Here is a 23,429-nt window from a genome sequence, read left to right on the forward strand (position 1 = left end):
GTCCTTGGGGGAGCGGTGAGGATCAGGTTGCTTATGAGAAGTGGCATAGGCACAGGGTAATGCAGACTTTATGTAGGAAAAGTATACACAGTAGGGAGTCTTACACAATCATGTTTGTTATTGTAGTGAGCTCCTGTGTGGTGGGCTGTATTAGGGACTTCATGTAAGTGCTCATTTAATCCTCAATATCTCTGTGAGGTATTAGCCCACCCCTTTTTTTCCCACGGACAAGGGAACTTGAAATTAACTTGTTCAAGGTCACAGAGCTGGTTAAAGGGCAAGCTGGAATTCGAACCATGGCCTGTGACTAAAAACACCAGGCTCACTATGCTGGCTTAAAATACTGTTGAAAATAGTTTCCTGAGAACTATGAGTTGTTTTCTTTTTTTTCTCCTTTTGACTGTTCGGCTTTGCGTCCTTACCCCTTCACCTCTGTCTCCACGTAGAAAGACCTTTGGTTGGCTGTTTCAACAACATGTGCTGTGTTGATGACCTGAAACTTTTGCTTACATGTCGTAAATATGAAAATAAGAAACGGAGAGGCAGACAGCACCAAGCCCTGTGGTATAGGTTTGTGGGGGGATGTTGAGGGCTTTTGGTGTGGAAACGATGGGTGGTTAGGAAAACTAAAGGAAGAAACTCCAGATGAGAGAATCATACTTAAAAAGTGTGATGACAGCCTAGAGGTGAAGTTACTCACGTACGGTCACAGGGTTATTGACAGTCGAGATAGCAGAGAAATGGGAGTTTTGGGTGTTGATGTAGGATGGGGGAAAGTTCTAGAAGTGTAAGAAGGGCCTGCCCCTGTGCTGCTGCAGGATGGACTAGAGGGCTCCCTACAAACCCTCCTCTGCAACATAGGCGGAACCGAGTGCAAGGAAAGCTGGAAGGTGAAACTATGAGTACATTTTCTGAACTTCTTTGATCTTTTTTGGATTTGTCTGTCATAATCAGCTACTATTTTTGAGTTTTGGGAAGGAGACCGAGCTAAGCATTGAAGACTGGCCACAGAAAGCTCCTTATCAGGGACATTATGGGAAACAAAAGTTGATGCTTAACATGTTCATGGGTGAAAAGAGTGAATTCTGCACCTTGCACTTTCCTTGTGTTGGAATAACCGTTTAGTTTCTTTCAAAAGGCTAACTTTATTCATGCGAATACATTACCGCCTGAACTCCTTGGTGAAACCAGGCTGGGTCCCCATACATGCATATAGTAAGAGCTGTTCTAGCTGAGCGGAGGGCCTTTTCCAGTCATTCCTGGAGTAAGTGAAGATGCCTAAAAAGAATCAGTTGCTTCTAAAAGGGTGAATTTTACGATATGTGAAATATATAAAAAGGAATCAGTTGCCTTAGAACATGGGTTCCTAAAAGCAAGATAGAGTAAATGTGTGCACATGTGTACATAATTGTATATAGTTTCTTTAGACGGCGTGAACGGTAACCATTGCTACTGTCTCCGCCACCCTGATACCCAACTACGGAGGGTCTGTTCCTTGGTGACATTCTCCTGAACAGCAAGCATTTGCTTCCACTTCCAAGCTTAGGATGCTTTTTTTTTTTTTCTTTTTTAACTTTTTGAAATTAAAATAGTTGACACACAATATTATGTTAGTTTTAGAGATGCATCCTTCTTTGGCGGTGGCAGTTAGGAATTTTCAAGATGTTTAGAGCAGCAGCCAACACAATTAAGGCCACAGTTGCCTCACTTTATCTATCTGCTGATGCTAGGATCAGCTTATGACAGTCAGTGGAGGTGTGCTCAAGAGAATTATCTTTAGTTTTCATGGCTTTTGATGGTCCATCCCATCCATGGATGGATTCATGGAACCACAGGTTGGCTCATCTAGACTCTAGTCTAGGGGTGGGCAAACTTTTTGACTCGAGGGCCACAATGGGTTCTTAAACTGGACCGGAGGGCCGGAACAAAAGCATGGATGGAGTGTTTGTGTAAACTAATATAAATTCAAAGTAAACATCATTACATAAAAGGGTACGGTCTTTTTTTTTTTTTTTTAGTTTTATTCATTTCAAACAGGCCAGATCCGGCCCGCGGGCCGTAGTTTGCCCACGGCTGGGCTAGTCCAACAGCGATCGTCCTGCCAGTTGTTAAACCTGTTTGGAAGATAAGTGTCCCCAAAAGAAACCTATTGGTATTGCTGGAGACCTCTAATTATTGGATAATACTTCCTTCTACTGAGCCCAAATCAATCTCCTTTTATGGGGGGTGGAGGGGTTGGAGGGACAGGCCAGGCCAGGCCCCAGCCTATTAAGAGTTTCACCCTGAGGAGTTATTTTGCGTTTGAGCTATAAACTGACTTCAGTTTCAGACACTGTTTTCTCTCCTGCTTTAAATATTCATCTCTAGTTTAGGATTGCCTGTCTTTTCTTAATTGGCTATTTTGTGCCTTCACTTAATGCTAATGTCTCTTCGGTTGCCAGACATATGGCCAAGCTCTGCTTCACAAAACTCACCAGTTCTGCCCACCTCACATTGGATTTTGGTGTTCCAACTTTTCCGGTTTGGCTCAGTGGATAGAGCGTCAGCCTGTGGACTAAAGGGTCCCAGGTTCGATTCTGGTCAAGTACATATGCCCTGGTTGCGGGCTCGATCCCCAGATCCCCAATGGGACGTCAGGAGGCAGCCAGCCGATCAATGATTCTTTCTCATCATGGATGTTTTTGTCTCTCCCTCTCCCTTCCTCTCTGAAATCAATTAAAATAATCATAATTTTTCCAAAGCTGATGCTTACAATATGGTTTACTTTGACATATACTTATTTATTATAAAACATTTTATTTATTTTTAACAAATGGTATGATGTGCTCTAAAGTTCCTTCCCAGTTGTATCAGTAAGCAATTTCAGCATGCACTTCTAAAAGAAATGTTGAAAAAAGAGACGAAATATATTATCATGCTCAACAAAACTGACAATAACTCTTGTTCAAATGTCCCTGTCTCATAAGCTTTTAGTGGTTTTTTTCAAATCAGAATCCCAAAGCAGAGTCACATTTATTTGGCTGACTTCTCTTAAGACTTTTACTCTATAGGTTCCCCTCTCTTTTCCTTGCAATTTACTATTAAGGAAACTGAGTTACTTGTCTTACGGTTTCACTTTAGAGTTTGCTATTTACATCCCAATATCATCTAACATGTCCCTCTGTCCAAAGGTTCCCTTAAAAATACATATTTAAATTACATCTATAAATAGTAATACAGATAGTATGTGGTTTTGGCAAAATTGTAAAGGGGCGGGTATGAGTTTGGAAAACACTATTCGTGACCGTCTCCTATGTGCCAGAGCATAAGCCGTCACCACCTCCATGAACGCTTCTCTTCCGTCAAGCCCTGAAATCCCAGGTGGAAACCTGCACAGATTGAAGGTGAGCATCCTCCTCCACAAACTCCTCAGGACAGAGGTGTGGTACCTCTGGGTGGGCCCTGCAGGTGTGGGCTTCCCAGCCCTCCTCCAGCCCCAATCAGACTGCCTGCCGGTGTCCCTTTCCTGTTCATTAACATCTCCACTAGGCGCTGGCCTTGGAAATGAAGACTGAAATGGGGGCCTGGTCACTTTGTCTCAGCGTTAATGAAAAGGTGAGTACAATCACTTTCCAAAATTCATTTTTAAATATCAGTTTTATTTTTTCCTCATTGATACAGAAGATAACTCACAGGAACATTGTCTTGAAAAACAAACCACAAACAAAATGAAATCAGAAAGCAAAAACAGCCCAAAACACACAAAACATGCAACCATGACAAAATTTTGTCAACAATCTAGATTTAGAAATGTAAGAGGCTTGGAAAAGGAATAAAAGATTCTACTTTTGTTAGTTCTATCCTTGGATTCATTAAGATTATTTTGGCCTGGCCGGTTTGGCTCAGTGGATAGAGCGTCAGCCTGTGGACTGAAGGGTCCCAGGTTCGATTTCGGTCAGGGGCATGTGCCTTGGTTGCGGGCACATCCCCAGTAGGAGGTGTGCAGAAGGCGGCTGATCAATGTTTCTCATCGATGTTTCTAGCTCTCTGTCCCTCTCCCTTCCTCTGTGTGAAAAATCAATAAAATATATTTTTAAAAAAAGATTATTTCGTAGAAGTTTGTGTTGTAAGCTGATGGTTGCAATATTGAAGGGAACAGGGAGACACGAAGAGGAGCTATTTTATTGGGAGATGGGGAGTGACTGATAAAGGGAGAAGAACTTAGGTACATCTGGCAAGACTAAGGTGTTTCTTTCTGCAGTCGGTGGCTATGTGATGACTGATGACACAGGCTAATTATCCGCTCCACTCACAAAAGCAGAGGCAGTGCTATTCGGTCTCCTCTACTCTGCAGAAAGAACTAGTGTGGACATTATTCACAAGTGAGTGGAAGGTGGATGGAGCCTCCTACTGAGCCATGGCTGCATCAGCTCCGCAGCCTGCGCTGGTGCCCGCACAGCTTCCAGAAGGTTTTGAAAACGGTACTTAAAAGGCACTAACTAAGGAAGGAGAACCCTTCCTCATGGTTTCCCTCCTCTGTAGGGGAACTGGGCTCTGGCTAAATACAAGGTGACAGGTAGAGAACAGATTTATGCTTTTATCCTGCTCGTTCATGGTACTGTTTCTAGACTTAGTAATCTGTCTTTCCTAAGTTTCAGAGAAACAAGCATACTATAGCAATGCACTTATTAAAAACTAACCTGCTTACTTGGGTGTTTTTGTAGCACGAGGGTGGAAGGATTATTAAATAAATACTTAAATGCTTGACTCCAGAGATCTTAAAATAGAAGAGTTTAATGGAAAATTAAATAAGTCTACTGTAATGATCTGAATACAAACAACAGCAATGACTAGAAATTACCCAAACAATAGGAACCAGATACTTTTGTAGGGGAAGAAGAATCCGAATATGTGTGGAATGTTAAAAATAAGGAATTAATTTAATTTGAAACCTTTCATTTTTTTTTTTTAAATATGGAACGCTTCACGAATTTGCGTGTCATCCTTGCGCAGGGGCCATGCTAATCTTCTCTGTATCGTTCCAATTTTAGTATATGTGCTGCCGAAGCGAGCACTGAAACCTTTCATTTTAAGACACGTGGGCCCAATTTGTAATTGTCTAGTTTCACAAAAGAAATATACTGCCCAGTTTCTGGCCTAAGTTTGGCTTTGGGCATCTGAGAAAACAAAGGAAGAAACTCCTCTTTGCCAGTCCTTCCTTCATCCTCTGCTAAACGTCTCCTCTGTGTATGAATACATCTGACAACATCCATCATTAGAATCTATGATTAATTCCACACACAGGTGATGAATATACTCTGGTTGTAATTCTCAGGGAAAATGTCCCCAAGAATACCATGTATTAAAAGCTATACAAATATATAGATGGACAGACAAAAAAGCAAAGGCAGACTGTGTAAGTTGTTCAGAGTCTGTGCAGGACTAGAAACAAGACAGACAGACACCTGGGTCAGAGGTGTGGGGCTCGTGTCTCCTGCGAGGCTCGGGTTCACTGGGTGAGACTTTCCCCGAAGTTCAAGCGGAGAAGCGTCATTCTTCTCTGTTAACCGAACATGCCCACGTAGAGCTGCTTCTCTTTCTGATGGTAGCTACTGAGTTCCGACTGTGTCAGCTGGAGGTACCGCCGGACATTGGCATCTTACAAGAGGGCGAAGAAGGCAATTAGAGACACACCATAATCTCACTTTAGGGTAGGAGGAGATTTGTTAACATGCTTCCATTTTTAAACATAATTCTAAGATCTGAAAATATTACTGTTCCATGTAGTAGTAAATCTCATTAACATCACTTTGGATTTTTTTAAAAAAATCTCGTACACATCTGGGCTGGTTGCTAATTTGATAATGACAGGGAGGTTGAAGAAAAAGTTATTGTCATAGCAGAGCCGCTAAAGATACTATACCTGGGTGGCAGTTAATCTATATACTTGAAGGTAAGAAACATGAACAAGTGGCTTATGTTTTATTTCTTTATTAATTCACAGTGGCCAGGGATCAAACCTGCAACTGAGGTATGTGACCCTTTGGTCTGAGGGCCAACACTAACCACTGAGAAAAACTGGCCAGGGCAGAAACAATGCCTTAAAATCTCTTCTACTGGGGGGACGAGGAGGGATGATATGTGTGTGCCCATTTAAGCATAGAGATTTCTGGAGGATATACATACAATATTGCTTTTCTGTGGAGACAAGAATGTAAGCGTAGAAGGCCTGTTCATTGTATACTTTCATAGTTTTTGAATTTCGAACCATGTGAATATATTATTATCTATTCAAAAATTTGAAAAAGTAAAATAAAACAAGCCCTAGCCAGCTTGGCTCAGTGGATGGAGCGTCAGCCTACAGACTGAAGGGTCCCAGGCTCGATTGTGGTCAAGGGCACATGCCCGGGTTGAGGGCTCGATTCCCAGTGGAGGGCGTGCAGGAGGCAGCTGATCAATGATTCTCTCTCATCATTGATGTTTCCATCTCTCTCTCCCTCTCCCTTTCTCTCTGAAATCAATAAAAACATATTAAAAACAAACAAGTAAAACAAAAACCCCTTCCACAGCTACCCCCTTAACAGGACAATTTTCTTTGTTCTCCCCACTCCATCCCCTTCTCGCTCACCTTTTGGCTGCTTGTTGACAGCAGCCAGGAGGTAGTGCCGAGCTTGGTCATAGTCCTGCAGGTGGAAAAAGGCTACTCCGGCCCGATACAAGGCCTTGGCATTATCAGGCTGTCGTTCCAGGACTTTCTGGCTGTATTCTTTCACTCGTTCGTAGTTGACTGGCTCCATCTGAAGGAGACAGGCTAATGCGGCCAAATGGAAGGAAGAGAGAAGAGGGAGAAGGGCCTTGTTATACTAAATTCCACTGGCCAACTCAAGGCAGCACCAAACACAGAATCACAACATTCACTTACCCAACAAATAAATGTAAGTGTCTGCCACGTGCCAGACCTTCCTCTGGGCAGGGGATGCAGCCGTGAATCAAGCTTTACACATCTTCAATCTACTTCAACATCTACCCAGTGCCCACTTTGTACCTAATATTGAGTTAGGCCCAGCTATAAAACGAATAAGACTATACTTTAAAATGTATTTAAACTTCTTTGTGTCTCTTCCACCCAAGGCTCTCTGTTTTGAGTCTCCATTTCACCACAGTTCTTGTCTGAGGCGATAGCAAGCACTGCTATGTGCTTGTCTAATCTTCTTACCCAATCTATGAAATTGGTATGTGTTACTCCCTCAGTTCAATGGATGAGGAAATCAAGGCTCAGAGAGGCTAAGTAACTGGTCAAGATGCCACAGCTTCTAGGTGGAATGAGGTGGAACTGGTACCAAGGACTCTCACCCCAAAATCATCATCTCTCTCAATGGTATTACTTTACTCGTCCCTTAGATGACTTGATGGCACCTCAAAATACAAGTCTGTTTAGGAGGCAACTGATCAGGTCAGTCTTCTGCCTTCTTATTAAGAAGGGAAATTTGCCGAAACCGGTTTGGCTCAGTGGATGGAGCGTCGGCCTGTGGACTGGGGGGTCCCGGGTTCGATTCCGGTCGGGGGCATGTGCCTGGGTTGCGGGCATATCCCCAGTGGGAGATGTGCAGGAGGCAGCTGATCGATGTTTCTCTCTCATCGATGTTTCTGGCTCTCTATCTCTCTCCCTTCCTCTCTGTAAAAAATCAATAAAATATATTAAAAAAAAAAAAAAAAAAAAAAAAAAAAAAAAAGAAGGGAAATTTTGCCCGGCCGGTGTGGCTCAGTGGATTGAGCGTTGTCCCATGCACCAAGAGGTCCGGGTTTCAGGCTTAATCCCCAGTAGGGGGTGTGCAGGAGGCAGCTGATTGATGTTTATATCTTCTCTCCCTTTCCCTTCCTCTCTCTCTAAAAAACCAATAAAAACAGCCCTACCCGGTTTGGCTCAGTTGAGAGGAATCTCAGCCCCTGGACTGAAAGGTCCCGGGTTTGAATCTCAAGGGCTGGCTCTCCCCCTCACTTCCAGTCTTTCTAAAAGAATCAATGGGAAAATATCCTCGGATGAGGATTAACAACAACAAAATAAAAAAATAAATAAAATAGCCCTAACTGGTTTGGCTCAGTGGATAGAGCGTCAGCCTGCGGACTGAAAGGTCCCAGGTTTGATTCCGGCCAAGGGCATGTACCTTGGTTGCGGGCACATCCCCAGTAGGAGGTGTGCAAGAGGCAGCTGATCGATGTTTCTCTCCCATCAATATTTCTAATTCTCTATCACTCTCCCTTCCTCTCTGTAAAAAATCAATAAAATATATTTAAAAAAAAAAAAAATAAAAAAAAATAATTTTTTTAAAAAATTGAAATGTTTCTCTATTTCATAAATGTTTCCCTATTAATTTCCTTAAATTTACCTCAAAGAATTGTGGGAATTAAACATAGTATTACATCACAGTGCTGAGAACCAAGAATTAGGGCTGATGAGAACATTAAAGGGCTGATGTTTGCATTCCTTCTCCAACACCCCCACCAAATGGTCATACTCGATCCCCAGTAAGGGGGGTGCAGGAGGCAGACGATCAGTGAGTCTCAGAATTTTTTTATTTTTCATTGATTTCAGAAAAGAAGGGAGATAGAAACATCAATGATGAGAATCATTGATTAGCTGTCTCCTGCACGCCCCCTACTGGGGAGGGTCAAACCTGCAACCCAGGCATGTGCCCTTGGCCAGAATGGAACCTGGGAACCTTTCAATCTGCAGACTCTATCCACTGAGCCAAACCCGCTAGGGCTCATCATTGATGTTTCTGTCTCTCTCTCCCTCTCGCTTCCTCTCTGAAATCAATAAAAATATATACTTTAAAAAAAAGAAAAAGAGCCCTGGCTGGCTTGGCTCGGTGGATGGAGCATCAGCCTGGGGATTGAAGGGTCCCAGGTTCAATACAGGTCAAGGGCACATGCCCGGATTGTGGGCTTGATTCCCAGTGGGGGGCGTGCAAGAGGCATCCAATCGATGATTATCTCGCATCATTGATGTTTCTATCTCTCTAACCCTCTCCCTTCCTCTCTGAAATCAATAAAAGATATTTAAAAAAAAAAAAAAAAGGAATTGCCTAGATTTAATTTTAGCTCTACCACTTACTAGCTGTTTGTTTCCTTAAATTTACCTCGGAGGGCATGTGACTCTTAACTAGGTTCGTATGTGTAAAGGGCTTAAGCCAGGGGTGGGCAAACTTTTTGACAATGGGTTCTTAAACTGGACCGGAGGGCCGGAACAAAAGCATGGATGGAGTGTTTGTGTGAACTAATATAAATTCAAAGTAAACATCGTTACATAAAAGGGTACGGTCTTTTTTTTTTTAGTTTTATTCATTTCAAACGGGCCGGATCCGGCCCGCGGGGGCCGTAGTTTGCCCACGGCTGGCTTAAACAGTGTCTGCCCAGGACATTTCGTAAATGTCACCTCAATGGACCCCCCCTCTTTAAAAGTGAACACTGGCATGCCTGTGGCACCCACTATCCCCATTTTCTGCTTTATTTATTTTCCACAGCACTTACCATTTTCTAAAAATTATGTTACTTTTTTGTTAATTGTCCATCTCCCTTACTCGAATACATGTTCAATGAGAGCAGGAGGCCTTGGCACCCAATAAATAATTGTTGAACTGAAACATTAACTACCTTAATTCCTATTTTTGTTCCCAAGAGTAGCACTGAACATGCACTGTAAAAAAAAAAAGCTAGATATTCACCAAATCATAGCTGATGAGTATTATAGTAAAAAAAAAAAATCACTTTTAAACAACCATTACAAAGTGTAAAAACTACTCCCAATAATTCCTATGGCCTCAACTTGGACTGTTAGAATATTTTAATATACATTAGAATAATTTAATTAGCTCCATGGTTAGTTTGCCTTCCACAGAACAGACCTAAAAAGTCTCCCTCTGCCCAGCCGGCATGGCTCAGTGGTTGAGCGTGGACTCAGGCACCAGGTTACTGTTCAATTCCTGGTCAGGGCACATGCCTGGGTTTCCCACTCGGTCCCCAGAGGGGACCTGCAGGAGGCAACGGATGTATAATTCTCTCTCATCATTGATGTTTCTATCTCTCTCTCCCTCTCCCTTCCTCTCTCAGAAATCAATAAAAACATGTGTTGTTGTTTTTAAAATGCCTTCCCTTCAATGTAAACTCGGTATTTTCTCCATTGCGTGCAGAATTTCCTAAATCTATCAGCATCACCAGAGACTCGGTTAGAACATGCAAACGAATAGTAGGCACCACCAGGGACCCATTAAATCCGAATCTCTGGGGGTGAGACTCAGGAGTTGTGTTTAACAAACCCTCCAGGTGATGTTTGAGAACTACTGCTCTGCAGAACCTCAATTAGAGCCCTATAAATTGGGGGGGAAAGTATATATGTATATATTTGATAAAGGATTTTAAACTTTTATTTACATATTTTAGAAAGCAACGGGGGGAGAGAGAGAGGGGCGGGGGGGATGGATTTGTTGTCCACTTATTTATGCATTATTGGTTATATTGGTTACTTCTTGTAGGTGCCCTGTCCTGGCATGAACCTGCCACCTTGGCTTATCAGGACCACGCCCTAACAAACCGAGCTACCCGGCCAGGGGACAGATATTTCAATTCTTGGCAGAATAACTAGATGGCCGCAGGAAAGCCCGTCAGTGTGTTTTCTCAATGTTCACAGACTTGGGGGTACCTGCCTGGTTCCCCTACCCCGCCCCCCCTTCGGCCCTGTTCTTACCAGCCAGATTGTTGTAGCAGTCTGTCTGGGTGGTGTGCAGCATGCTTTCCTGAACGGGTGTGAGAGCCGGGCCCTCGGGTCCCAGGTCGGGTATCGGGGAGGGCAGACTGGGATCCAGACCCCGCAGCTGAAGCAGAGCGCGATGGTACCGACTCACAGCATCTCGGTACTTCCCCTCCCGGTAGCGCTGGTTCCCTTCCTCCTTGTACAGCTGAGCCTCCTGCAGGCGCTTGTCCATGACTCCGCCGCCCAGGGGTCTTGCGGAACTGGGAAGCGAGAGGGCAACTGAAGCTCTGCGGGTGGGAGCAAAATTACTGCTTTGGGAGCCGAGTGCAGGCAGGAAACGGCCCTTCTCCAGGGACGAGCTCTGCTGGTTTCTGCTACAGCGCCCCCCCCCCCCGCCCCCCGTCTCCTCTGAGGTACTCCCGACCTCTAGTAGAGCAGGAAACGAGTCAGTGAGAGGATGTGGGGACAGTAAAGCCAGAGAGTAAGTGCTTGCTCCGGAGTCAGGAGACCCCGAAAACGCAAAGGGCTCGCTAGGAACTGTGGCAGGCGTGCGAACGCCGGCGGAATTTGCTTCCTCCTTTCTTGGGGACACACCTCCCTGACCTGGAAGTGGAAGAAAGTAGGCGGGGACACCACTGCTCAGAGAAGTTTAAAGGACTTGCCTCCGTCCCGGCTCTTTATTCGCACGTATATTCAAGGAGCATTCGTTGATGACGGTGCCCGGAGCTGGGAAACCCAGGCGAATGTGGCCCGAGCCCCGCGGCCACCCCTTGCCCTCTGCAAGGGCCCTAGCCCGGAAGTCTGCCCCTGGGTTTCCGATTACGGGTGGGAGCAGCCAGAGGACAGGGTCCGGTCCCTTACAGTTTGTTGTCTAAAGGGTCGCGCGCATCGCATCACGCCGCCCAATCAGGAGCGGCCCCAGAAAAGTAATCCCGCAGAAACGACCCCGCCTTTCCAGCTTCCTCTGCGGACCAACGGGGGAGGGGGAGGGGGGAGGGGGAGGGGGAGAGCCCGTGGCAGCTTCGCCAATTGGAAACATTCGGACTACCACGGATGACCAATCAAAATTGCAGATGAAGATTCAAGTTGGCCAATAGCCTAGCTACAAGGCGAGGTTCGGTCATCTGTTGCTAGGTAGAAATTAAGGGTTGGGGCGGAGCAAGAGGTTACTGTATTTCTTGGTTTTGGAGAGCCCTTTGGTTTACTAGTCAGAAAGACGATTACTAGGAGGCTTTCACGTTGCAACAACTTCCCTTCTGGCTTTTATTTTTAAATGCGAAGAAGCTGCTGCCTGCTTAGACAGGAAAAGCGCCCGGTGAGCAAGCCCCAAGACGAAAGCGCGACTGGAAGTCAGACCGAGCGAAGGTGGTGGCGGGGTGGGAGGGGCGTGCGGCAGGGGAGGGAGGTCCGGGCGGCTGCGCGATTCCCCGCTGGAAGTACGGAAAGAAGGGCGCGCACACGCCTCCATGCTACGAGGCACTTGAGCGGCAGCCAGTCTCGCCCGTCTCCGGCTCCCGTGCGGCTGCGCAGCGGAACGCCGGCGGCGATTGGCCAGTACGTGAGAGGGGGCGGGAGGCCAAGGGAGGGAAGTCCGTCGTCCTCGGCGCGCGCCCGCCGCGGCTGGTAACAGAGGGAAGAGGCTGCAGGCCGGGAAATAGTTCCCCGCTCCGTTGTTTCGGGCTCCCGGGGCTGCGAAGGGGAGGGGAGCCGAAAGGAGAACCGTCGCAGAGTCTGCGCGCGGCCCTCGCCGCCTGCGTGCGTCCGTGCGTGCGCTCGCTCGCGCGGGCTCAGTGCTGGCGCGTGAAGCGGAGGCGGGCGGCGGCGGCGCCTGCGCGGTCGTGCTCGGTCGTCGGTTCGCAGGGGAGGAGGCAGCGGGAGGCGGAGGAGGCGGCGGCGGCAATGGAGGTGAAGCGGCTGAAAGTGACCGAGCTGCGGTCGGAGCTGCAGCGGCGGGGCCTGGACTCGCGCGGCCTCAAGGTGGATCTGGCGCAGCGGCTGCAGGAGGCGCTGGACGCCGAGATGCTCGAGGACGAGGCCGGTGGTGGCGGGGCCGTGCCCGGCGGGGCCTGCAAGGCGGAGCCTCGGCCTGTGGCCGCGTCGGGCGGCGGCCCGGGCGGGGACGAAGAGGAGGACGAAGAGGAGGAGGAGGACGAGGAGGCGCTGCTTGAGGACGAGGACGAAGAGCCACCTCCGGCCCAGGCCTCGGACCAGGCCTCGCAGCCGCCGCCGGAGCCCCCGGAGGAGGCAGCCGTGGAGGCCGCGGCCGAGGCCGAGGCCGAGCCTGAGCCCGAGCTCGAGGCCGAGCCCGAGCCCGAGCCCGATGCTTCCGAGAAGCCGGCTGAGGAGGCCGCGGCCGAGTCAGGTGGCGTCAATGGTGGCGAAGAGCAGGGCACCGGCAAAGGGGAAGAAGAGGAGCCGGAGGAGCGCAGCGGGGACGAGACGCCGGGATCCGAGGCGCCGGGTGACAAGGCCGCAGAGGAACAGGGTGAGGTGCTGGCAGCGGAGCGCGGCTCCGACCTGCCGGGTGCGCCCTCGTCCCAGGCGCCCAGCCTTGCACCCCGGGGTCCGATCCCTTGTTCTCACTGCCTGAAGTGCAAGGTTCCCTTCGCCGTTGGGTGGGATTCCCCAGGGGAGGTGGCTTTTATTCCCCCCGCACCTTTCTGGGGGGGTTGGCCGCCTCGGGTGGCCCCGCTCTGCAGGAGGGAGGTTCCTGCCTAACTGGGTGGGTTGGTGGTGGTGGATGGACGTGAGCGGTGCTGCGTGCGGATGGCTCGCGAGCTACCTGTGGAGCAGCCCCCACGGCGCTGGTTACCGTGTCCTAACCCGAGAATGCACGGAGCGTGGGTAGCCCCACGGACAGCCAGACCGACCGACTGTTGGGGGCTTTGGCCTTTGGGCTGGCTGCTGGCTTTTTCGCCATAAAAATATGAAGCAGTAACTAAATTCGTCAGCGGTCGATCCATCAGACAGACGCACAGTGGGACGGCTTGAGCCACGCAGAATCTGGCGATCTACCCTTGCTCCTGCGCAGGCAGCAGCAGGGCACAGCCAGTGGGGTGACGGCGTCGAGTTTAATAGTTAACTAGCGAAGAGAGGTCTTGTCCAGTGCATTGAGAATGATAAGTCAGTTAACTGGCGGGGGCTTTTCCCTGGCCTGTATTATGATGAAAATGCCATCTTCCCACTGAGTGGAAGGGCGGGCATATCTGTAAATTGGGTGCACACTTAGCCTTTTACGTTTCAGGCCCCTGATGAACTGAATTGAAATGCTTGAGGTGGTGGTGGATCCATCAAGCAACCCTGGGGAAGAGCATGTGTAAAGTTGCCCCCGGGAGTTAGTCACCTGCCTTCCTTTGAAGTAATTGGATGGTTAAGCTGACCCATAACTATCTGTCAGAGTGAGGAGGACAACTAGAGCCGCCTCTAAGTCTTACTGTGAAGCGGGTTGCCGCCTTAGTGCCTGTCTTAATACATTGTTTGGGTTGCTACTTAGTATCGTGGTATTAATTGGAACCCATTCTACAATAATCACGTGCAACTTGAAGATTGTTTGCCTACGTCCTGGAACAACAATCCCATTACATAACCTTTGACATAATGTGTACCCCAAATAGCAGATAAAAGAGGTTGAGGAAGAGGTGGAGGGAGGTGAAGAGGGCATAGAGGGGATAAATGGCGATGGGGAACAATAAAATAAAAAAGGTTAAAGAATAAAGGACTGCCTTAAATTATTATTTAAAAACCTTTGTATTGAAAACTACAGAGGCCGAAGGAAAAACTCCTGAGTTGTTTTTTTCCTCTAATAAAGAATGTTGCTAAATATCTGATAGCGCCTTTCTGCCCCCAAATTATGTGCAGTGATGATGCAGAATTAAAAGATGTGCCTCTTGTGAATGAATGGTTTTGCTCTCGCAACTTTCAGTAAAAATCCATTATAAAAATACAGCTCTGTGTCACGCACCTGTATCCACTTGCTATATAAGTAAATCCGTGGATGGCTGTGCATTTTAAAGCTGGAAAGGCAAACCCCTTGTTTTTCTAAATTGAGGCTTCTATATCATGAAGCTGTGGGAAAGTGTTGGAAAATAAAGTTTGTGTCTAGCTTAAATCCAAATCTGACTATCAAGAATCAAAATTAAATTAACCAATGAAGTTTTTTTTATGTCATACTGTTAGGGAAAGCTGCAAGTTTGACCCGATTTAATCAGATAAATTTAGAATGCAAAAATTGTCCAATTTTTGTCTACTGCTTGACTGTAATTAGTCCATAGTGTACTTTAAAAACATAAATACAATTTCAGCCAATGTAGGAAGATGATCTTTGGAAATAAAACGTTCTGTGGATGCAGTGGGATTAACTTGGCTATTCTGATGAAACAGATACTCAGATCCCCCTTTAGTATCTGTTGGTTCTGAGCTTATTCTACACTCCAATATGAAAACTGCTGATTTTCTTTCCCTCCTTTTTGTAGGAGATGACCAAGATAGTGAAAAGTCAAAACCAGCAGGCTCAGATGGTGAGCGGCGGGGGGTAAAGAGACAGCGGGATGAGAAGGATGAACATGGCCGAGCTTACTATGAATTCCGAGAGGAGGCTTACCACAGCCGGTGAGGGAAACAGTCCCTTCCTTGGAGGGAGTGTCTGCGCTGATCTTGGTGTACCTGGTTGATTGGAGAGTCTGGAAAGGGGTGGAGTAAAAATGGAATAGGTTTTATAGGCATAAGTTTTAGATGGAATCTACTCTGAAAGCTCCTGTTGCCCTTTTCTCGTTTACTGAAAGCAGCTGTCTGCTGGAATTTATATTCGCTATAGTTTAAAACAGACAATATCCTGCAGACACCTCGCTAAGCGAGGGCTTTGGTTACATTGTATCTGCTTTTGTCTTACTTGTGTAGCTCAAAGTCTCCACCACCCCCTGAAGAAGAGGCAAAAGAGGAGGAGGAAGATCAAACTCTTGTGAACCTGGACACGTGTATGTATAAGGCAGACAGTTTGGGGTTTTAACCAATCAGAAGTGATTTTGGAGATTAAAATTTCATGGCCTGCAAATTTTAAGAGATTTAGCATATGAGAGATTTTGTATCCATTCTTGATAACTGAGTATACTTGTGTGCTATTGGTGGCACATAAGTATTAATGGATTGCTTCTTTCTTAACAGATACCTCTGATCTCCATTTTCAAGTGAGCAAAGACGGCTATGGAGGGCAGCCACTTTTCTCAGAGAAGTTCCCTACCCTGTGGTCTGGGGCAAGGAGTACTTACGGAGTGACAAAGGGGAAAGTCTGCTTTGAGGCCAAGGTAGTATGTACAGCTCATTAAGACGGTTCATTTATTAAATTATTGATTAAACTACTATGTACTGGACTCCTGCCCACCAGTATTTCATTAGTGCAGAAAAAGGTACTACACACTTCAATGATAGCCTTAGCTCCAGTAATCAAGAAATTGTCTCTTCCCAGGGCTTTGGTTTAAGTTCATTGGCAGTTATTATTCTGATGCTAAGTTATGATAGCTGTCATTTTCAGTTTGTATAAAAATCTTGTCTTGCTCTGGCCTTGTTCTCAGTTGGTTGGAGTGTTACCTTGTACACAAGGGTTGTAGGTTTGATTTCTAGTCAGGGCACATACCTAGGTTGACTCCTGGTCAGAGTACATATGGGAGGTGACTGACTGATGTTTCTCTCTCTTTCCCTTCCTCTCTCTCTAAACTCAATAAAAACATATCTTTGGGTGAGGATTAAAGAAATAAATATCTTGTTTTTTAAGAAACTTTGCTTCTGAGTTGGCCTGAGTATCTGAGAGGTTTTTTTCTGACCTGGCCAGGTAACCCAGAATCTCCCAATGAAAGAAGGCTGCACAGAGGTTTCTCTCCTTCGAGTCGGATGGTCTGTTGATTTTTCCCACCCACAGCTTGGTAACGTTACTTTAACTTCATCATTCATGTTTGCTACCATATTGCTTACTCATGGGAAGTTTGGGTGTAGGTAACTAATTTGTTCACTATTCTAGGTGAGGATGAATTCTCTTACGGTTTTGATGGACGAGGACTCAAGGCAGAGAATGGGCAATTTGAGGAATTTGGCCAGACTTTTGGGGAGAATGATGTCATTGGCTGCTTTGCTGTAAGTGCTCCTGAAAGTTGTGGGTGCACAGCAGGGAGAGGGTAGAGGGCATTGGGAATTCAGTTCCCTTCCCGTTAGTTGCTATATTTTATGTATTTGATGCATTGCTTAAAGATTAAATTGTAAGATTCAAGCAACCTCAAACCCTATAAGCCCATAAGTGCTCTTGTCTTTTGTCACTGTAGAATTTTGAGACTGAAGAAGTAGAACTTTCCTTTTCTAAGAATGGAGAAGACCTTGGTGTGGCATTCCGGATCAACAAGGAATCCCTGGCAGACCGGGCACTCCTACCCCATGTCCTCTGCAAAAATTGTGTTGTAGAATTGAATTTTGGTCAGAAGGAGGAGCCCTTCTTCCCACCACCAGAAGAGTTTGTGTTCATCCATGCTGTGCCTGTTGAGGAGCGTGTGCGCACTGCAGTCCCACCGAAGACCATAGAGGAGTGTGAGGTGTGCAACACAGTGTGCAAAAGGCTTAGTGCTCCTGCTGTACAGTGATTGTGGGGGCGGGGCCGGGGGGTGGTGGTGGCAGCTTTTCTTCTCAAAGTTCTACTGAACTGGGGCAAGGGAGGGTATTATTATTATTATTTTTTTTTAATATATTTTATTGATTTTTTACAGAGAGGAAGGGAGAGGGATAGAGAGTTAGAAACATCGATGAGAGAGAAACACCAATCAGCTGCCTCCTGCACACTCCCCACTGGGGATGTGCCCGCAACCAAGGTACATGCCCTTGACCAGAATCGAACCTGGGACCCTTGAGTCCGCAGGCCGACGCTCTATCCACTGAGCCAAACTGGTCAGGGCGGGAGGGTATTATTAAAGTGGGCTTTTAAACATGACCCTTGCTTACTTTTTATGGTATTCCTGGTTTTGTTTGTTTGCAGGTGATTCTGATGGTGGGACTGCCCGGATCTGGAAAGACTCAGTGGGCACTGAAATACTCAAAAGAAAACCCTGAGAAAAGATACAATGTCCTGGGAGCTGAGACTGTCCTCAATCAAATGAGGGTGAGTTGCTGGGGGAGGTTAGTCAACTGGGTAACTTTGGGGGTATCAAGATATTCCTATAACCCTTCCCAGTGGAGTTAGTCTTTCAAGTGTCTGACAACACAAATAGAGAAATGAATTCATCTCAGTACATGTTAAAGGGAGGGCTTTTTTTCTTCTTTGCTGTGTTGTCATATTTCTGAAAGATGATAAAATCTGGAATATATTCAGATTAAGACTAGAAGTGACTCCTGCATAAAGTGGACAACATTCATGGCACTGAGGAATAGGAATGAACTGATGTGACAGCTTTGGTGGCATTAAAGAAACCTATGACTCTTAGGCTTTAACTTGCTGTATAACTTCTTGCATTTCTCTTCCTTTCCTCTCAAACTCATCAGATGAAGGGGCTTGAGGAGCCAGAAATGGACCCCAAAAGCCGAGACCTTTTAGTTCAGCAAGCCTCCCAGTGCCTTAGCAAACTGGTCCAGATTGCTTCCCGGACAAAGAGGAACTTCATTCTTGATCAGGTATTTTTCAGACATTCAGAAGCAACCTCACTTTACAGAAAATCCAAAGATGAAAATTTTGGCATCCATTTAATCTGATACACTTGCTCAGAGTTAAAGTGGGGTGCGTTTGTAGAAAGATACTGAGTTAAGGAACAGAATCAGTTTACTTAATTATGACCAAAAGGTTGTATGTTGTAACATCTTTTGAACACAGAGAGGGTGGGTGTTCTCTTCGTGCTCTACCAGAGAGCACGTGAGCCCAGACCAGAAAGCACATCCTCGAGGCCGGGGAGAGGGCGTTAGAGCTCCTTTGGGTTCCTGGCTCCCCCACTTGCTAGGCTTGTTACCTTCTTTAGACAAGTCTTGGCCTCAATGAGTCTCGATTTTCTGATGTGCAAAACCCAACAATATCTGTCATGTAGAGTTTAAAGAATCAAAGGAGATTGTATGTATAAGACTCCTAATCTGGTGCCTCATTTGTAAAGGATGCTCAATAAGTGTTTTCGTTGAATTTGATTTTTATTCCTAAAACATCTGTTATTCCTCTTGTCCCTAGTGTAACGTGTACAACTCTGGCCAGCGGCGGAAACTGTTGCTGTTTAAGACGTTCTCTCGGAAAGTGGTGGTGGTTGTCCCTAGCGAGGAGGATTGGAAGCAGAGGCTGGAGTGGAGGAAGGAAGTGGAGGGCGATGATGTGCCTGAGTCCATCATGCTGGAGATGAAAGGTGGGCGGAAATTGTACAAGTCAGGCACCTAGCCTTGGTCAGCACACACCTCAGTGGGGCTGTCAGCCCCTGGAGGGATTCTCCACACCTAACATGTAACCCTGGAGAGTAAATTAATGGATGTGAGCGCTTATAGGTAAATGAAGAAGCAGAGTGGAAGGAGAAGCACTCACTCCTTGGTCATTCTGGATAAGATACAATAGTGATTGACCCCAGGGTAATTAAAACTCACGGCGGAGGCTTCACTGAGTCAGTTACCCAGCAGTCAGTACTTAAACTGTCTACTTGCCTAGCACTATTCTAGATGGAGGGCAATTGTGAATGAAAGGAAGCTCTGCTTTATTAAATTTATATTCTGGGGGGGAGTATTATGATTCAAATTAAAATATAGTGGTTGGATTGAATGATCCCATCATGTCTTGATTTCCGATAGCACATCAGGCTTGCTTATTTTGGTTTCTGGTCGGAGCCTGAAACCTTTAATGCAATACAAAGCCTAGTAGCAAAGCCCCTGTGAGGCGGGATTACCTGTCCTGCTGTTCCCTTCAGGGTGTGATTTTTAACACCCAGGGATGGAGCCGGTTGCACATCTAAGAGCCAGACTGTCCGCGTTTAGACAGACAGAACTATGTAGTCCATAACTGATAGGCGGTTGGAGGAATGTCGTTCAAGAGGGTTCACTGGATTCATCTAAGAATTAAGAGAGCCCCACATTGAACTGCATTCCACTGGGACTCAGCCTCTGAACTTGTGTTTCTTAGCGTCTTATCTAACCAACACCAAAACTTTCTCAGTTACTTTTCGCCTCTGGCTACCGCTTCTGTCCTGATAAGAAACCTTAACCCAGTGGACTCCCTAATTTATTATGGATCACTTGAGAACTTGTACATCTACCACTTACAGTAGCCCTTTGCTTGTGGCTGTTACAATTTAGGGAAAGCCTTTGATAGATAAAGTACCAGCACGTTTTTATGCATTAGTAGAGGAGCTTAGGAAATCTATTCTTCCTGTAATAGTTTTTATAATGAGCTCTTACCCATCTATGCACTTTTCAGGCCCACAAGTTTCTCTCTTACTCTTACAGCCAACTTTTCTTTGCCTGAAAAATGCGACTACATGGATGAGGTGACATATGGGGAGCTGGAGAAGGAAGAAGCTCAGCCTCTTGTCACTAAGTACAAGGAGGAGGCAAGGAAGCTGCTGCCCCCCTCTGAGAAACGGACAAACCGCCGGAACAATCGAAACAAGCGCAACCGGCAGAACCGAAGCCGAGGCCAAGGCCAAGGCTATGGTGAGTCCCGGGGGCCAGCCAGCCCCTGACCCCAGTCTGTGCTTTGTGCTGAGCAGGATCCATAAGGAAACCAAGTCAAGTCACTAACCAGGAATAAGGAAGTGACTTCTTTATGGAGCTTATTTCTTCCTGTGTGCTTTAACCCCAGCTTCTTGTGCTTTTTCCATAATCCTTCAGTAAAAGGGAGTTATTTTTCAGCATGAATATTTGCTTCTGTGAAAAGCAATGCTTGAGCCTTCTCGTTTGTCTAGTTTTCACTTGTATATGTAGGTTTCCCACTTCACTGTTGCAGCTTATCTAAAGGGTTTGTGCAGTGAAATTGGATTCTCACTTTAAGTTTTCTTAATGCTCTATCGAGTGGGTCAGCCCAACCATAGAGACCAGAAAGTGAATGCATTATGCAGTAATGTGGGGGTTACAAAGTAAGTTAGGCTACTGGTGGAATTAATATCCATCTTGAATGTCTAGCTTGTCAGTTAACCTTCCACTGTGCATTCACTGCCCTTTAAAAATGTGTGTGTGTGTGTGTGTGTGTGTGTGTGTTTGCAAGTAAGTCAACAAAATGTTTGCATGCCTGTTACGTGCTAGGCACTGGGAATACCAACAGTGCCTACCCTGGGGGAGTTTGTCACTTAGACTTCGTTCCGTCTGTATAAGATGATGGGTCGGGGTAATCTGACCTCTGAGATCCCTTCCAGGATTGAAAGTCAGTGGTTCTGTGAATGGCAGTATTTACTGATGTTTCTTATTCTGCCAAGTATTTTTTTGTCATCTTAAATATCTTGCAGAAATTGGGGAGCTTCAAAAGCAAGGTGGCTTGGTTTTCTTGTGTCGCTATTCCTCTGCCTTTCCCCCTCAGACTTTCTGAAAGATCCTGGCTAGTGCTTTAATTAATATTGTGGGAGCCTGACAGAAGCAGGCCTCCTGTTCTCCCAGAATTGCCTCGGGCTCCAACTTTCTGATTTCCACTCAGCCACGGAGCCAGGACCCCACGCCAGCTGTCTGAGCGCGGTCTCCCATTTCTCTTCCAGTGGGCGGGCAGCGCCGAGGCTACGACAACCGGGCCTACGGGCAGCAGTACTGGGGGCAGTCTGGAAACAGAGGGGTGAGTGCAGCTCTCCTTCTGCTCCTCCTCTGGGCCGTGCTAGCACTCCTATTGGCTTGGGGGAGCAGAGTGGTTTGGGCTGTTTTCTCAGGGCTTAGCTTGTGCCCATTTAATGTGTTCCTCTGGAAGGATTTATCCTGGGAAGATTAAGTCTGTTATAAAATCAAGCCGAGATGTGTTTCATGTAAGATGGGGGATAGCAGTGGATCGTGATACTGGAAAGCCATAAATCTTCACTCCTCTTTCTCCTTTCTCAGGGTTATCGTAATTTCTACGATCGATACCGGGGAGATTATGATCGCTTCTATAGTCGAGATTATGAGTACAACAGATACAGAGACTATTACAGACAGTACAATCGGGATGTAAGTATCTTCTGGGCATAGAGAGGGTGAGGGGGGGCAGGACCAGGGGCTGAGTGTCATGCCTCTTGGTCCTCAGCCAGCTGTGGCCTCAGGTGACGGGGTTCCCCTCTCTTCTAGTGGCAGAATTACTACTACCACCACCCCCAGGACAGAGACCGATACTACAGGAACTACTACGGTTACCAAGGGTATCGGTGAAGCCTCTGCCCTTGTCACCTGTCAGCCATGAAGCTGAATCTCTGGGGGTGCCAGCCATCCCCAAAAACACAACCAAGGAAAACAGGGGCTGTCGGGGTGGGGCTGAGCTGCCGGGGAGGGGTGGTGGGAGGGAGGGTGCGCAAGCAAGGGTGGGGGAGGGGGGAGGTGGAAACAAACAACAAAACTGTACATTTTTTTTAAAGTTTGTTGAAAAGAATATTGTCTTATTCTATAAAACATTTCAAACCTAGTTAGATATTTGTAATCAAAAAACATTTGCTCAGAAAGCAGCACTTAGGGCTGCCTGTCCTATAACCTGCAGTTGGACAGGAAAAGGACTGAAAATGTCACCCTTTAACACTGTAAGGCAGCAGGAGCGCAGCCATGTGAGGGAGAGTGAGGAGGTGGAGTGGAGGGTGAGCAAGCAAGCGTGTGAGGGCACTCTCCGTGGCAGGCAGGAGTGGGACAGAGGGAGAGCTTGTGACTGGGGCAGTGAAATAAACGATTGGCTCTTATCAATCACTTGCACCAACTAACCGTTTGTATTTTCTTTACCAACCTTTCCCTCTTGGGATATCTGGTCTGGTGGGCTGGGAGGCCAGAGTGGCATTGTCTCCACTTTCCTGTGCCTGTGTGCTGTTTGGCTGAGGCCTGGAGACTACCAATTGGGTGGTTCTATTATATAGGATTCCCAGGCTGAGGAGGCAGGGGACTGTGCTTGTTCACAGAGCAGAATAGCTTGCACCCTCTACGTGCTCACTAATGAGTTCCCATCAAGTCTTGGGGGAGAATGGGGTTGCAGGCCTCAGCCTGAAGATTGTGATCGTCAGTCCTCTCTGTCTTCCAAGGTTGAGATAGGCATGAAGTCTCTGAAATCATCTCTGTTAGAGTCTCTGTCCTCTTACAGTGCAAGAGAAGGAACGTTTCTCAGGGTTTCCGCTCACACAGAAATGAAGCAGGATTCTTTTCATGGCAGCAGGATGTGTATATAGTGAATCCTGTGGTGTGGGCTAGCAGGCCCAGGTGCTGAGAATAGCAACTATTTTATACAGTATGGAGGGCACGAGCCCGCTGGTCTTTTTGATACACAGGTAGAAAGTGAATAGAAAGGGGCGGGTGGGGGGGGGAGGCAGCTCAGTGGGGCTGCTGCAACTTGGGGAGAGTGTGAATGTGTGTGTCATGTGTGCATGAAAGGGAGCGCCCCTTCCTGGCTTCTTGAAACAGGATTCCTTCTGGGGTGCTTTGCTTGCGTGTCCCCGGAGAGGCCTCTAGCCAGGAGACTTCAGTTGGGATGGTCTTTGCAACTTTACCAACACCCTCCCAATTCTTAACAGCTTCAGGTGCCCGAGTTCAAGGCTATGGGTGGGATATGGGAATGCTCTTTCAATATGTA

At 46.7% G+C, this 23,429-nt stretch overlaps 2 protein-coding genes and 1 non-coding gene across 6 annotated transcripts; 1 reads left to right on the plus strand and 2 right to left on the minus strand.

Moving 5' to 3' along the window:
- Positions 1–3,617: 3,617 nt before the first annotated feature.
- Positions 3,618–11,703, minus strand: TTC9C (tetratricopeptide repeat domain 9C). 3 transcript variants are annotated; one of them, XM_036295858.1, is made up of 4 exons: positions 11,392–11,703; positions 10,724–10,989; positions 6,608–6,790; positions 3,618–5,637 (listed from the first exon to the last, which is right to left on the minus strand). In XM_036295858.1, exons 2-4 carry the CDS (start codon positions 10,959–10,961, stop codon positions 5,543–5,545), a joined length of 516 nt encoding a protein of 171 aa, XP_036151751.1. In that variant the 5' UTR covers positions 10,962–10,989; positions 11,392–11,703; the 3' UTR covers positions 3,618–5,542. The 3 variants fall into 3 exon arrangements, with proteins under 3 accessions (XP_036151751.1, XP_036151750.1, XP_036151752.1); XM_036295857.1 differs by having other exon boundaries at positions 10,724–11,016; XM_036295859.1 differs by lacking the exon at positions 11,392–11,703 and adding an exon at positions 6,902–7,045 and having other exon boundaries at positions 10,724–10,853.
- LOC118649130 lies at positions 4,948–5,054 on the minus strand. Its single transcript, XR_004965567.1, has one exon. It is a non-coding gene; the product is annotated as a U6 spliceosomal RNA (small nuclear RNA).
- Positions 11,704–12,310: 607 nt separating the features above from the next.
- On the plus strand, positions 12,311–22,153 carry HNRNPUL2 (heterogeneous nuclear ribonucleoprotein U like 2). Of its 2 annotated transcripts, XM_036295558.1 has the most exons (14): positions 12,312–13,214; positions 15,202–15,337; positions 15,626–15,702; positions 15,890–16,029; positions 16,554–16,644; positions 16,740–16,852; positions 17,038–17,301; positions 17,739–17,861; positions 18,242–18,370; positions 18,909–19,077; positions 20,162–20,368; positions 21,400–21,473; positions 21,731–21,838; positions 21,956–22,153. In XM_036295558.1, the coding sequence occupies exons 1-14, from the start codon at positions 12,629–12,631 to the stop codon at positions 22,034–22,036; spliced, it is 2,298 nt and encodes a 765-aa protein (XP_036151451.1). In that variant the 5' UTR covers positions 12,312–12,628; the 3' UTR covers positions 22,037–22,153. The 2 variants fall into 2 exon arrangements, 1 of the variants encoding a protein (XP_036151451.1); XR_004965520.1 differs by lacking the exon at positions 21,400–21,473 and having other exon boundaries at positions 12,311–13,214; positions 21,956–21,998.
- The last annotated feature ends 1,276 nt before the right edge of the window (positions 22,154–23,429 follow it).

This window comes from Myotis myotis, unplaced genomic scaffold (assembly GCF_014108235.1).
Source record: "Myotis myotis isolate mMyoMyo1 unplaced genomic scaffold, mMyoMyo1.p scaffold_m19_p_27, whole genome shotgun sequence".
In the NCBI taxonomy this organism is placed as follows: Eukaryota; Metazoa; Chordata; class Mammalia; order Chiroptera; family Vespertilionidae; genus Myotis; species Myotis myotis.

Excerpts from the sequence above, each read along its gene's own strand:
- HNRNPUL2 (XM_036295558.1), top strand. The coding sequence starts at position 12,629 with ATGGAGGTGAAGCGGCTGAAAGTGACCGAGCTGCGGTCGGAGCTGCAG. Across the intron at positions 19,078-20,161 it reads CATCATGCTGGAGATGAAAG|CCAACTTTTCTTTGCCTGAA; the intron begins GTGGGCGGAAAT and ends TTACTCTTACAG. Across the intron at positions 20,369-21,399 it reads AGGCCAAGGCCAAGGCTATG|TGGGCGGGCAGCGCCGAGGC; the intron begins GTGAGTCCCGGG and ends TTTCTCTTCCAG.
- TTC9C (XM_036295858.1), bottom strand. The coding sequence starts at position 10,961 with ATGGACAAGCGCCTGCAGGAGGCTCAGCTGTACAAGGAGGAAGGGAAC. Across the intron at positions 6,791-10,723 it reads CTGCTACAACAATCTGGCTG|CCTGTCTCCTTCAGATGGAG; the intron begins GTAAGAACAGGG and ends TGGCCGCATTAG. Across the intron at positions 5,638-6,607 it reads TGTCAACAAGCAGCCAAAAG|ATGCCAATGTCCGGCGGTAC; the intron begins GTGAGCGAGAAG and ends CCCTCTTGTAAG.